At 32.8% G+C, this 12,090-nt stretch overlaps 1 protein-coding gene across 1 annotated transcript; it reads right to left on the bottom strand.

Moving 5' to 3' along the window:
- Positions 1-324: 324 nt before the first annotated feature.
- On the bottom strand, positions 325-4,556 carry LOC122611264 (protein KINESIN LIGHT CHAIN-RELATED 1). The gene is made up of 3 exons (XM_043784262.1): positions 3,697-4,556; positions 2,127-3,035; positions 325-810 (listed from the first exon to the last, which is right to left on the bottom strand). Exons 1-3 carry the CDS (start codon positions 4,356-4,358, stop codon positions 573-575), a joined length of 1,809 nt encoding a protein of 602 aa, XP_043640197.1. The 5' UTR covers positions 4,359-4,556; the 3' UTR covers positions 325-572.
- Positions 4,557-12,090: the final 7,534 nt, after the last annotated feature.

Here is a 12,090-nt window from a genome sequence, read left to right as displayed (position 1 = left end):
TATATGAATTGATTGAGTTTTACATGTACTTTTTATTGATATAACTTTCATCAACTAATATATAACACAAACAAAGATATTTACGGTCAAAGTAGAAAGAAAAAGACTAGACTAGTCAAAATTGGACAATTAAATTGAGACGGAGGGAGTAATATTTCTATTATATTTTTAAAATTCTAACAATTTATACATGATCTTTTACATTCCTGTCATCTAAACAATTTTGCCATAACATACTTTTTTTACATTGCCCACGTATTATACGGGTTGATATGGTAGTATAAAATATAAAAGAAAGAAAGAAAGGAGATATATAGATAGAAATATCAGAAATCACAAATAAAATATATTCCATTCCGTACAACAGATTAAGGAAACAAACTCAAAGCCCCAAAGAACGAGAAAAAGAATAGGAAAAAAAAAAGGGGTGTCAATCAAATGATGAGAGAATCAGAAGAAACACTATACACATAACACCATCTTCTATGATGCACATCGTATGCTTGATAATTGAAGGGGGTGGTAAATAGTAATTAGCGAATATATTAGGAAAAAAGTTTTCTTTATGTTTTTTAGCTTCTAAATCCGAAGGCAGACCATTTCTTTGATGAAGTTTCTTTCTTTGTCCTCTTTGAATTGGGATCTATTAGGTTTTCAAGTGACTTTGCTTTCTTGTTGCGTGACCTTCCTGCCTCTTTCAGGAGCTCTGCTAGCCTTTTTTTCTCGTCGTCAAAATCTGGGTTTGCTGTTCCAAGCTTTTCTTCTCTTAATTTAAGAACATACTCCAAAATCTCAATTGCATCTTCAACTCTGTATAATTCATGTATTAGAGATTCATGTCACGATCAAGAAGCGTAGTCATTAAGTTAGAAGACTTGATGTCGTGTACCACCTAGCAATAACATAATATAAACCTATTGAGAGCATTTGAGTTTCTCTAGAGTCTCGTCTAGTAGACTACTATCTATTTCAACTTTCAGCAAGTATTTAAGATTTGAAAATATGTAACTACTACAGCGGTGTAGTCCGCGTGAAATCAGCAAGTATATTGTTTTCCTTCTAGAGTTCTAGTAGTATTGCACTAAACACAACTTTCTCTCTCTAGAAGTTCTACTTTTACCTCACAGGCACACTATATATATATATACACACACACACACACACTCAGAAAAACATATGTAGTTACAATAGGCATCCCCTCTCCGGCCATATGTTCATAAGCAGTGGTCAAAACACATTACACACTAGATGTATGGCTTAACCATCTACTCGAAGTTCCGTCACACATCGGATGTATTGTACCTGGTACTCACACCACATGAATTAGTCCCACGTGATTGCATGTGCAAGGTTGCAATACAGCCAAAGTATTGTAGAAAATTGCTTCTCAAAAACCGAGACTACCTCAATTATGTTTAACCCGGTACTCACATTACATGTGGGTCGCACGTGGTACTAGCCCATCCCTTCTACTAGTCCTTGTGCGTAACGGGTACAGTTAGAGCGTGTAATTTTGATCCATTAACTTATGAATGGTTCTATACTTCTATTTGTGCCGACTTTAACTTCTAGCAGGTCAAAGAGATGAAATGGAAAAATTATTAGCCACATGAAGTTCAAATGGGTCAAACAAGTTGAAAGTCATCCAGAGTGTAATCTTAATGCAAATAATCCCATATAAAAAAGATGGGCAATAAATGAGATATAAACATAAAGCAGAATTAGTTATTCTCTGTCCTCTTCCACATCATGAAGATACTTAGTTACATGACTTTAGTTTAATCCTTGGTTAAACTGAGTCATGAAACTACAACTAATAAGGTACTAAACTAAGTCAGGCAAAAAGTATCCGAAAGATTCCGGGAAAAAAAAAGTCTAACTAGCTATGTTTTATCTATTCATCGTGATTCATCTTTCTCTTTAGATGCATTTCTCTCCTAGAAGAAATCCTTAACAAAATAATAAATAGACAATTTAGGTCCGAAACAAGTCGATTTCAAAAATATTTTGATTCATTTCAAAAAGTTCACCATGGAATTCTAGTGGATTGACTGATTTAGGAATGGAGTTGGTATAAATACTAGAACCAACTAAAGAAGATGATGGTAATAAAATGAGATATATACCTTCCCAAAGCATCATATGTTGCAGCAAGATTGCTGTATACTCCAAGGGTATCTTGGTGACAAGGCCCACACTCCTGTTCAAGGATTTCCCTGGCTTCCTCAAACAGTTCAGCAGCTTCATCTATCTTGAAGAGTTGTACCGAAGCCAACCCCATCTGGTTCAGAACAACCCCAAAAAATGCTGATTTTCTTTCTCCGCTAGCCCTTAGTTTGGCAACAGCACTTTCGAAAGCTCCTCTTGCTTCTTCATACCTTCCCACCATATAAAACATGACACCCATTCGTGCTTCTACTCCTGCAATAGTACTTTGCTGGCCGGGCTTGTCCTCCAAAAGTTTCATTGATTTCTGCAACAACCTCAATGCCTCCTCAGGTTCATTAAAAGATTCATATATTGCTGAAATTTCTGTCATACCACTGGCTATATCTTCTGGAGTAGTCCCAGGCACAGGTTTTGCGTATATTCTAAGGGCATTTTCACAATACGATCTAGATTCTCGCAGTTTTCCAGTCTTGTGGTACAGGTCAGCAAGGCGTACAAAAACAGAAGCAACTGAAGGGTGGTTGTCACCCTTTGACGCTTTGAAGACAGTAAGCGCCTTTTGATAAGAGAACACGGCTTCATCAAAACGTGAGAGCGACAAATAAATGTTGCCTATGCTGAGATCAATTGCAGCAACTTCATTATCTTGTCCATTGGCAATCATTGCCATGCTGGCAAGTACAAGGTGTTCCAGGGCTGCTTCATAATCACCTTTTGCCTCACATATGAGAGCCATTAATCGCCTATCAGCTGCTTCTTCAAGAGATGCAGGTGGACTGTGCACTCTATGGATTTCAAGGGTTCTTTTGCACAAGGTCTCAGCTTCATCAAATTGCATTGCTTGGACATGGGCCTCAGCCAAGTATCTACATAGTTGAAGGGAAAAATCATTAATTCTAAAATTTTAAGCATTCCAAATAGCAAATAGTCTATGCACTGTGGCTGAATGCTGCTAGGCTGTTAGCAGGTGTTATAGAATCTACCTGCTGTTGGTATGTGATTTCGACTTGATTGTGTAAATCAAGAAATTTATTAATAAGTAAGCTATAAAAAGCGACAGGTGTACTGTTTTCAGTCTACTGACTACAAATGTCATTTCCGGTTTTCAATTCTACTGTTTAAGTATTAAGTAAACAAATTGATAGTAATTGCTGAAAAAAGGTGAGGTAAATTGATCAATTTAATGTTCATGCGGTTCATTCGGAACATAAAAGAAAGTAGCATGTATATTTAAACTACATTTCTCAACTTGAATCCACATATATATATAAAAACAATAAACAAAAAAAAAATACAAAATGGGATGAACATTCAGGAATGTATCTGGCTAAAATGTTTTTAACATCTGAATTCAACCTTGAAATATATAACTATTTATTGTATCTAGGATATAGAAAATCATGAAACAAAACAAGTAGACAGCAGTTAAATGACAAAATGAAGCAATGGAAATATAGTGCAAATAAATAACATCAGTGACAAAATATAATAATAATAATGAGAAATTAAAGATAGTAAAAATGGAACCTGCAAGTTTCAGCTACACGAGGATCTGTATCACCTAAGGCCTCCATTTGAATCTTCAAACCTTCCTTATAACACTCGATAGAGCGATCAAGCTGGCCTAACATAGAATGAGTATCACCGAGTTGCATATACCCCGAAAAAGCAGCTAAAGCATGATCCGCGCCTCTCGAAACTTCTGGAACTTTAATCGCTCTATCCAATACCGGAATCGCCTCTTCAAACTTTCCCAAACTACAATAAATCGCCGCAACAACATGTAAACACATAGCCAGATCTAGACTCGGTTCACCTTCAACTGCGCATCGTTCAAACGACTTCGACGCGCGAAGCGCGTAGTCTAACGCCTTGCTCGGTCCATCACCAGACGCGATTGTGTCACGCGCGAGTTTTAACAGAAACGGACCGAGATCTGGATTGTCTAGTGATGACTCGTCGAGCAGCGAGTGTTTTTCGGGTGATTTCTTCTTTCCGGAGCTCCGATCTGGTGACGGCTTGGCGCGTGATGATGACGGTGATGGTGACGGAGGCCGTCGTTGCGCCGGTGAAGCTGTTTTGGTGTTGATTGATTCTGCACGGTCCGGAGTTGGCCGGATCTGGTGGCTTTGGTTGTCGTCGGGGATTGTGATACGTGGCGGTGTTTTGACGGAGACTAAACCAGGCATGGCGGATATATTATATATCTATCTATATCTATGTATATATGTATGTAAGAATGAGAAAGTGATTAACAGAAATGTAGATCTATAAACTAGCCGGAAATATAGATATGATGAACTTTATGCAGTGATGAGAATTGGTTGTTGGTGGTGGTGTGACTAGGTAGCTGCAGAGTGTGTGTGATTGTTGAGTTGTGAAAAAAGAGAAAGAGAGATGATAACATGAACCAAGAGAATCAGTGAAAGTGGGGTCAATTTCCATACAGCTCAAATAAAGTGGTTGGGACCCATTGGTTGGCACACCCTGTTTGGATTGATTGGGTTTTTCTATTTATTATTTTTTTTATTTTTTTGATAATTGGTGTTACCGTACAGCCAAGAAGGAAACCGTGAGAATCAAGATTCCGTTACAAACTCAACTAATAAATTTTGTTTTTTGGAAAACAAATACAAATAAGAACGTATATGGATGATTGGATGTGGCCATGTGGGTGTATTGTGGTATGGGTGTTTTTACAAAACGTCTTACGTCTAAAATCTAAATGAAGTATTATGTCTAAATCTATAAAACTTAAACTTCATGTTAGTGTTACGGTGTTACCTAAAAGGCTAAACCCAAAAACTTTTTTATGGCAAATATCAATATATTTAGGTCAATTGTATACTCGTATAATCTTAGGCCACTCTTTGTGGTAGTATCACTACTTCGTTACGGACTTACGGGCTTATCCTGTTGTGAGTTGTGACACCGTCATTAAGCTCGTCAGTCGTCACCATAGAGGAAAATGTGGCTCTTTCTTATGAGAGAAATCATATGGATCAACGCTCTTTGTTAACAAATTAATATAAATTTTGCATGCTTTTGTTTTGTTTTAGTTAATAGGGGGTTGACAAAATGTGTAAGGTAAATGTATGATTGAGGTGGGGAATTGAACAAAAACGTGATGTAGTGAGAAAGAAGTGGTGATTTAATCACCATTGGAAAAGCTCTTGGGATACTAATTTAGTTTCTTAATTTTTTAACCAAGTTTGTTGATAACTTCAAAACGTTACTTATCATGTCTACTTGAAATACCTATAATATTATTAATGAACCCAATTTACAATAACTAACTTTAACTCTTAAATAACTACATTATCTCTTTTATATCCAAAACTTCTACGACATTAATAACCACAACGCTACCGTCAGGGGCGGTACTAAAGGGGGGGGCAAGGGGGTCCAATGCCCTACTCCAAATTTAAATTTTGTCATGTATTTTTAAATTTTTCATAAAATTTTAAAAATTTTCTATAGGTTTTTAACATTGTGTCCCCTTTTAGATTTATTTTTCATAAGTTTTCTAAGTTTGCCCCTTTTGAAATTTTTTCCTGGTACCGCCTCTGGCTACCGTCACCATCGCCGCTCACTATTGCCGCCGCAACTATTCCACTGCATCATGCGCGCATATGCTAGTTTAACACAAACTGTACCGGAATGCATGTATTATTTGGTCTATGTTTCATATCTAGCAAGGGCATATATATGATGATGAATCTGACTATTTTGAAATTTCAATTCAATTCAATTATTGTATAACAAATGAAGAGCAATGTGTTAATTTCAGTTAGTTGTGGCATTTTGAATTGATAAGTATATTTATCATGTACTATTTCTACTTAACACGAATACGGATAAGCAAATAAAAAAAAGGCAGGGGAACTTGGATATGAGTTTGTTTAAAGATGGAATTTTAATTAATTATCACTCTCTAACTTATGATACACCACTTTGAATTAGTAAGGAACTAAGGATCAAATACTTTTAGCCCGAACTGATAGAAGTTCTATATATAGTAACCACATTTAACTCTATGAATCCATGAGTATGATTTATTGATGTTGTTAATTACATGCATGATGGAAATGGTCTACTTACGGAAAGTGGATCAAAGGTGTTACTCCATATATGAAATGGTAGAAAATCTTCGCGAGACAAAAAAACTATGTGGATAGGATGATCTCTAAAAAGAATGGAATTCTTTCTGTTTATGTTATTACTAGGAGAATGCGAGTCTTTATGACTGAAATGTACGTGACCTTACTGGGGTAACTCATACCTGTATTCAAACCTTTGTTTGACCACCTTCAAGATTGTGTCTAGCAGGATTCAAATCTTAGATATCTTAAACCACTAAACCATCTTCGAGGTGAGTGGATGGGATGATACATGATTCTTTGAAATACTACCATCATATGGGATATGGCTAGACCCACCTACGATCTACACAAATTTTTATCGGGCTTGTGAAGATACATCTTGCTTAAACCTAGTACATCATAGGACAGTTATGTTTTGGATCTTCTTTTTTGGGAAATTGACCTAGTTGGTTCTATTTGCTTAGAAATTCCCCTCTTTGTGGAATAAGATGTACATGTATTTTGGTAGTATTTAACTATCCATTGGTAATTATAAGGTATAGCCAGAGTGTTTAATTAATATAGATAGACCACATGTGTTAATATCGTTGCCTCGTTGGACACGTATTGTTTGTAAGATGTTACATATTGATTTAATTTTACTATTTATTGTGCAAATTACTTCTTCTTTGAAAATCTCCACCGACTTAGCCTTGCAATACATCATTGTTACCGGGATAAATTAATATATAACATGGAAAATTTTTCGAGCAAACTTAACTATTTTCTGTCACGCTTTAATGAAAAAGGTCCTTAAATTTAAAACATAGGATATCACTGTAATTAGAAGTAATATGACTTACCAAAATCGGGAAATTTAGACGAAAGCTAACAACACATATATAGAGGACCTATGAAACACAAGAATAGAGTAAAAAAAACAAAAAACAAAAACAAACAAACAAACTCATTCTATAAATTCTCAACATTGGGTAAAAATTAATTATTAAAATCTAACAGGATTCAAAAGACATGCTAAAATCTAAATTAGTTGAGCCCATATGGATGATTAATAGATGGGACTAAATCTAAATAAGTTGAGCTCGCATAATAAAGTTGGTTGGGGTGGTTAATAGTTGGTTCGGGTTGAAGTAGTCTTAAATGGAATTATGGAACCCTCTCACTTGTAATTTTGGATTTATCTTAGACATATCTTGAAAGTTTGCTACCTTAAAACCATTAAAACAGTGTATAAATATCAAGTTTATTCGAGCATGTAACATCTCAATTGTCTAACAAGCAGGGCCGGCCCTGCATACGGACGGGTTGGGCGACAACCCTGTAATTAGGGGCATAAGGTCTAAACAATATTTTATCATACTTGAAATATGTTTTATGTTGTTATGGTAAAATTTAAAATGAAAATAGAACTCAAGTTTCCGTTTTAATCTTAGGTGAGTGTTTATGAAGAAGATGATACACAATACACATTTTATCACTTCCGTTTTCTTTTTTGTTTTTAAAACCTTTATGATAATCTAAAAGTTAATATTAGTCCCTAAACTTTTTGTGAGGAAAAATTATGGAGCTCTTTTGACTAGCCCATATTTTCAATTTATCCATTTGCTTTGTTATTTAGGATTGCTTTATATTTTAAGCCATTGATGGTTTATTTAATTATTTTACGTATGATATTTATTTTACTTTTTGTCTGATAAAGGATTTGATGTTGTAATTGTCAACATTTTATTACATGTTCAATAAATTGTGATTTAAAAACTAAATACTAATCAAAAGGTTACAATTAATTATTTTATTACTCATGTACTTCGATAACAAGCTTTATTTATTAGGTACTTGTAATGTAATGTGAAACCTTTTCTCAATTCATAAATTTTAATTTCATAAGATCAGATGTATTGATGAGTCCCAGTTTGACAATGTTATAAAAGCTTAGGTCGTTTGCTTATAAATTTCTATATGGGGCAAATTTTAGTTATCTCGCCCATAACATCAGATAACTCAGAACCGGCCCTGAGTAACAAGTATAGTAAATTATAGATTTATCTTTTCACGCGGTAGTTATCAATGGAATAAATAAGTCCTTTTAATTAGTGTGTTTAAAATATTCGTATTTGGAATCACAATATGAATAATTCCAAAATCCGATTCGAAATCATATGGATATCCGAATATCCGAATTTGAACATCCATTGACACTTTCGAATTGTGGATCATTATATAGAGTTCTAAAATCATTAAATCACGTTGGTCAATGCATTGCTAGAGTCATTACTACATTGAGTGTGGTGAGTTAAAAATGATTCTAAGAAAATATTGAGCTAAACAAATCAATATAGCTAGTGATAGCTTTTAATTAGCCTTATGTCCAGATCGATATGAGTTTATATTGATATATTCGCATTGCATTTTGTTATCACTTTTCTACATACATATGTCTCTCCTTTTTAAAATCAAATACACCATTGAATAATATGATAAATGTCCTTGAACTTTAGCTCAATTGTTAAAAAATCATCCCTTTTTGCATTAGGTATTGTGTTTAAACCTTGGTGTGGATATAAGAATTAAGTATCTTTATGAGGGTTTGGTTTGGGTATACCCTGGTTCAAGTCTGAGGGGACAGGGTTTACCTCTATTAATCGTCGTGCCTTCGGGCAGATTAGTAGGGGTTTTCCCCCATCAAATATTTGAAATAGACATTTCTACTTGGAATGAGCTCTCTAGCACGGATCCGGTTAAGACAGCGTATGCTAGAACCCCCGCTGCCGAATCAGGACATGAAGTTTTCAGCGAAATTCACCTTTCAAAAAAAAAAATAATAATATGATAACTGGACTAATCCAACCACTTGAGCGAGGTCAAGTGGTCAACCATTACCTACAAAGCACGGGTCCCACCTGTTCTTTAAGACGCAGATTCTATTCAGTTTGTAAGTATGATTGATAAATATTTAGGTATTACTCAAGTATGGGCCTATGGAGTGTTGGTCTTGATCGTTTAACACTAATTAAAACGCTTAATCAACATCATAATAAAAATAAAAACACAAAATTGTTATAGTGTTAAGCTTTGTATGCAAATACTTTATGATGTTTTATAGCTCTACGCCTCTATCGCGATTAATTTTGATTTATAGTTTACGATGTTGTGTATATTTATAAAATAATATAAACTAATTTGCCAGTGTTTATATATAACCTCCACGTGTTATGCAGATAATAATCTAGTACTCGTAGTTTAGTATAGGAAAATTGATCAATTATGCTACTTGAAAATGGGTGGAAAGTTTTATGGTAAGGCAAAGAATTATAACAAGAGCAATGCTATGGTGACAAATTTTTTACAAATAAAAAATCTACAAACACATGTGGCATGAAGTTGGTTCAATCAACAAAGAGAGAGAAAGAGAAGAGAGATTACATAAATATAAACATGATTTGATTGGTAGAAATTATGTTTGTAAAATGTTTGTAGGTCTACTTAGAGTCTAATTGGGCTGGGGCACTTAGTCCAAACAAGTTTATGAATACACTGTCTAGTCTAGTGTCTACTACTCTAATGGATACTTTAAAGTCAAATTCTGGACAAAAATACTTATATGGCATTATGGCTTATTATGAAGTTGGGTTGGATTGGGCTCATAAAAGGTGGTCTAACTTATTCATTGTTTTTGTAATTTTAGTACTCGTAACAAATTGAAATTGGGAAAATAGTTGTTAAAGATAATTTAAAATTCAATCTTGATAATAAAGAAAACTAAACTTATAAATATATATATATATATATATATATATATTAAAACAGTAGTTATTCGAGTTTTTTTAGTCCTCCTCCACAATTCAAAGATATCCTTAAACATTGATACATTGGATTTGTCTTACGTGTCATCTCCATATTTTTTACACAATATTTATTTTTGTTTATTTATATGAATATCTAAAGAAATCTTTCAAATCTCATAAATACAATATAATAATTCAACAAAATCCCGTACAAAATATATGAAAATTTATGAACTATATGTATTTCACTAATTACATCCAATTTTATAGGAAAATATAAATCTTCCACCATATTAAAAAAATAAATTGCCATACACATTTATCGTTTTCCATCGAGCAACGACCACAAAATTGATTTGTCATTAATACATGAAGAAAATCTGAACAAAATAGCTAATTGTTAATTTTTATTGATTGCTATTCCAATTGATTTTTTCAAAAACTCTGATCAAAGTTCTACGATATATGTAACAATTTGTCGGCACATATAAATGTCTTTTCTAATTATATTTTATTGTTAGTTCATTATTCTTTCAAACTTTTTTGACGTATAGATGTCTTATAATTGCCTCAACTATTGTTTTGAAAGTTTTTTAGATTCTTTTTTATTTGTTTTAATTATTCATTTTATTTGTTTTAATTATTCATTGCTCCATACAAAATTTTTAAATAATCGATTATTAAATACATTACCATGAGCCATTACAAGTATTCAGAGGGAAAAACCCCAAGGTTTTGTCATCCCTAAGGATCGAACTCAAGACCTTGGGTAAAACTGAGAGTGCCTCTGACCAGTTAGACTGAACTTAATATGATACTTTTATAATTCATAAAAAAAGCGCAACTATAAGATTGTTTTCTATAATGTAACTAGCGAATTTATCCGGGTTTAACCCAGACGTTTTAATAAATTATAAAACTATAAAATATGCATGTAATTTTTGTTATTAGTTATAAATCTATATGGAGATGATGAATTGAATAACATAATAACTATTAAAAAAATTTCTTTGTTTGTAATAAAAGATTAGCAACTTTAAATAAGTATTTAGTGAGTTATTTTTAATTAAAAATATTGTAAACTATTTATGACATCATAATTAAAATAAAGAGCTTTTAAGAAAAAATGTAGACTGCACATCACAATTTTTCTAAAAATACTTTTGAAAAATAGTTATCTTTTATTTAGTATAAAGATTAATTATTAATTATATGTTTATATAACTCTATTTATGCTAAAAGTTTTGTTTAGATACAACCAACTTTAGTTTTTATTTTAAAGAAAAAACTTCAAAATGAAACGACATTTGAAGTAATGGTAAAGAAGTTTTTAGTTTAGATGAAGTGTTTTTATAGTAAAACCACATATATACCTCTTAAAGTTGCAGTTAAAACTATTATACCAAAGACCTCTAAAAGATAAAGTTTATAGCTAACAACTTTGTTTAAAAGCTACAACTTAAAGCTAAAATAAAAGTTATAAATACAAGCTACAACTATTTTTGCCAAACATACCTTAGATATATAATTTTTGTTTATATATTAACAAATAAATAATACATTAGCATTATACTAGTAACTTAAAGAAAAACAAGATAATCAATACATTAGAATTATACTACTAAATCTAAAAAAAAAAAAAACAAAAACAAATAATTAATCATGATTGACGTCTACATTATAAGCTTTACCAATATCGAATTCAATTAAATTTTTTAATAGCCGCACATCGTGCGAGTAAAAGAACTAATATATATAGTATTTGAATTCAGCTTATAATCATTAGTAATGTATTGTCATGGTTTGTATTAGTATTTATATGAACGAATGGAAGTATAGAACCACATGTATACATATAAAAATATAATAACATTTATAGCAAAACTGAAGATTAAAATATATTTTAATAAAAATCATACTTAAAACTAACTAGCATGATTCTGAGACAATGTGACGGTTGTGATCGTAACAATGACCTGGTGGTGCCTGCGATAAGCGGTGATGGCGTGACTATTGGTGTTGATGACGTTGAG

Source organism: Erigeron canadensis, chromosome 8, assembly GCF_010389155.1.
Source record: "Erigeron canadensis isolate Cc75 chromosome 8, C_canadensis_v1, whole genome shotgun sequence".
Lineage (NCBI taxonomy): Eukaryota > Viridiplantae > Streptophyta > Magnoliopsida > Asterales > Asteraceae > Erigeron > Erigeron canadensis.
The sequence above is the reverse complement of the archived record's forward strand: the minus strand, read 5'-3'. Positions and strand labels throughout refer to the sequence as shown.

Bases quoted from the DNA above. Each gene is read 5' to 3' on its own strand.
- LOC122611264 (XM_043784262.1), bottom strand. From the start codon at position 4,358: ATGCCTGGTTTAGTCTCCGTCAAAACACCGCCACGTATCACAATCCCC. The intron at 3,036-3,696 runs GTTCCATTTTTA...TCAACTATGTAG, and splicing joins CGTGTAGCTGAAACTTGCAG to ATACTTGGCTGAGGCCCATG. The intron at 811-2,126 runs GTATATATCTCA...TGAATTATACAG, and splicing joins ACATATGATGCTTTGGGAAG to AGTTGAAGATGCAATTGAGA.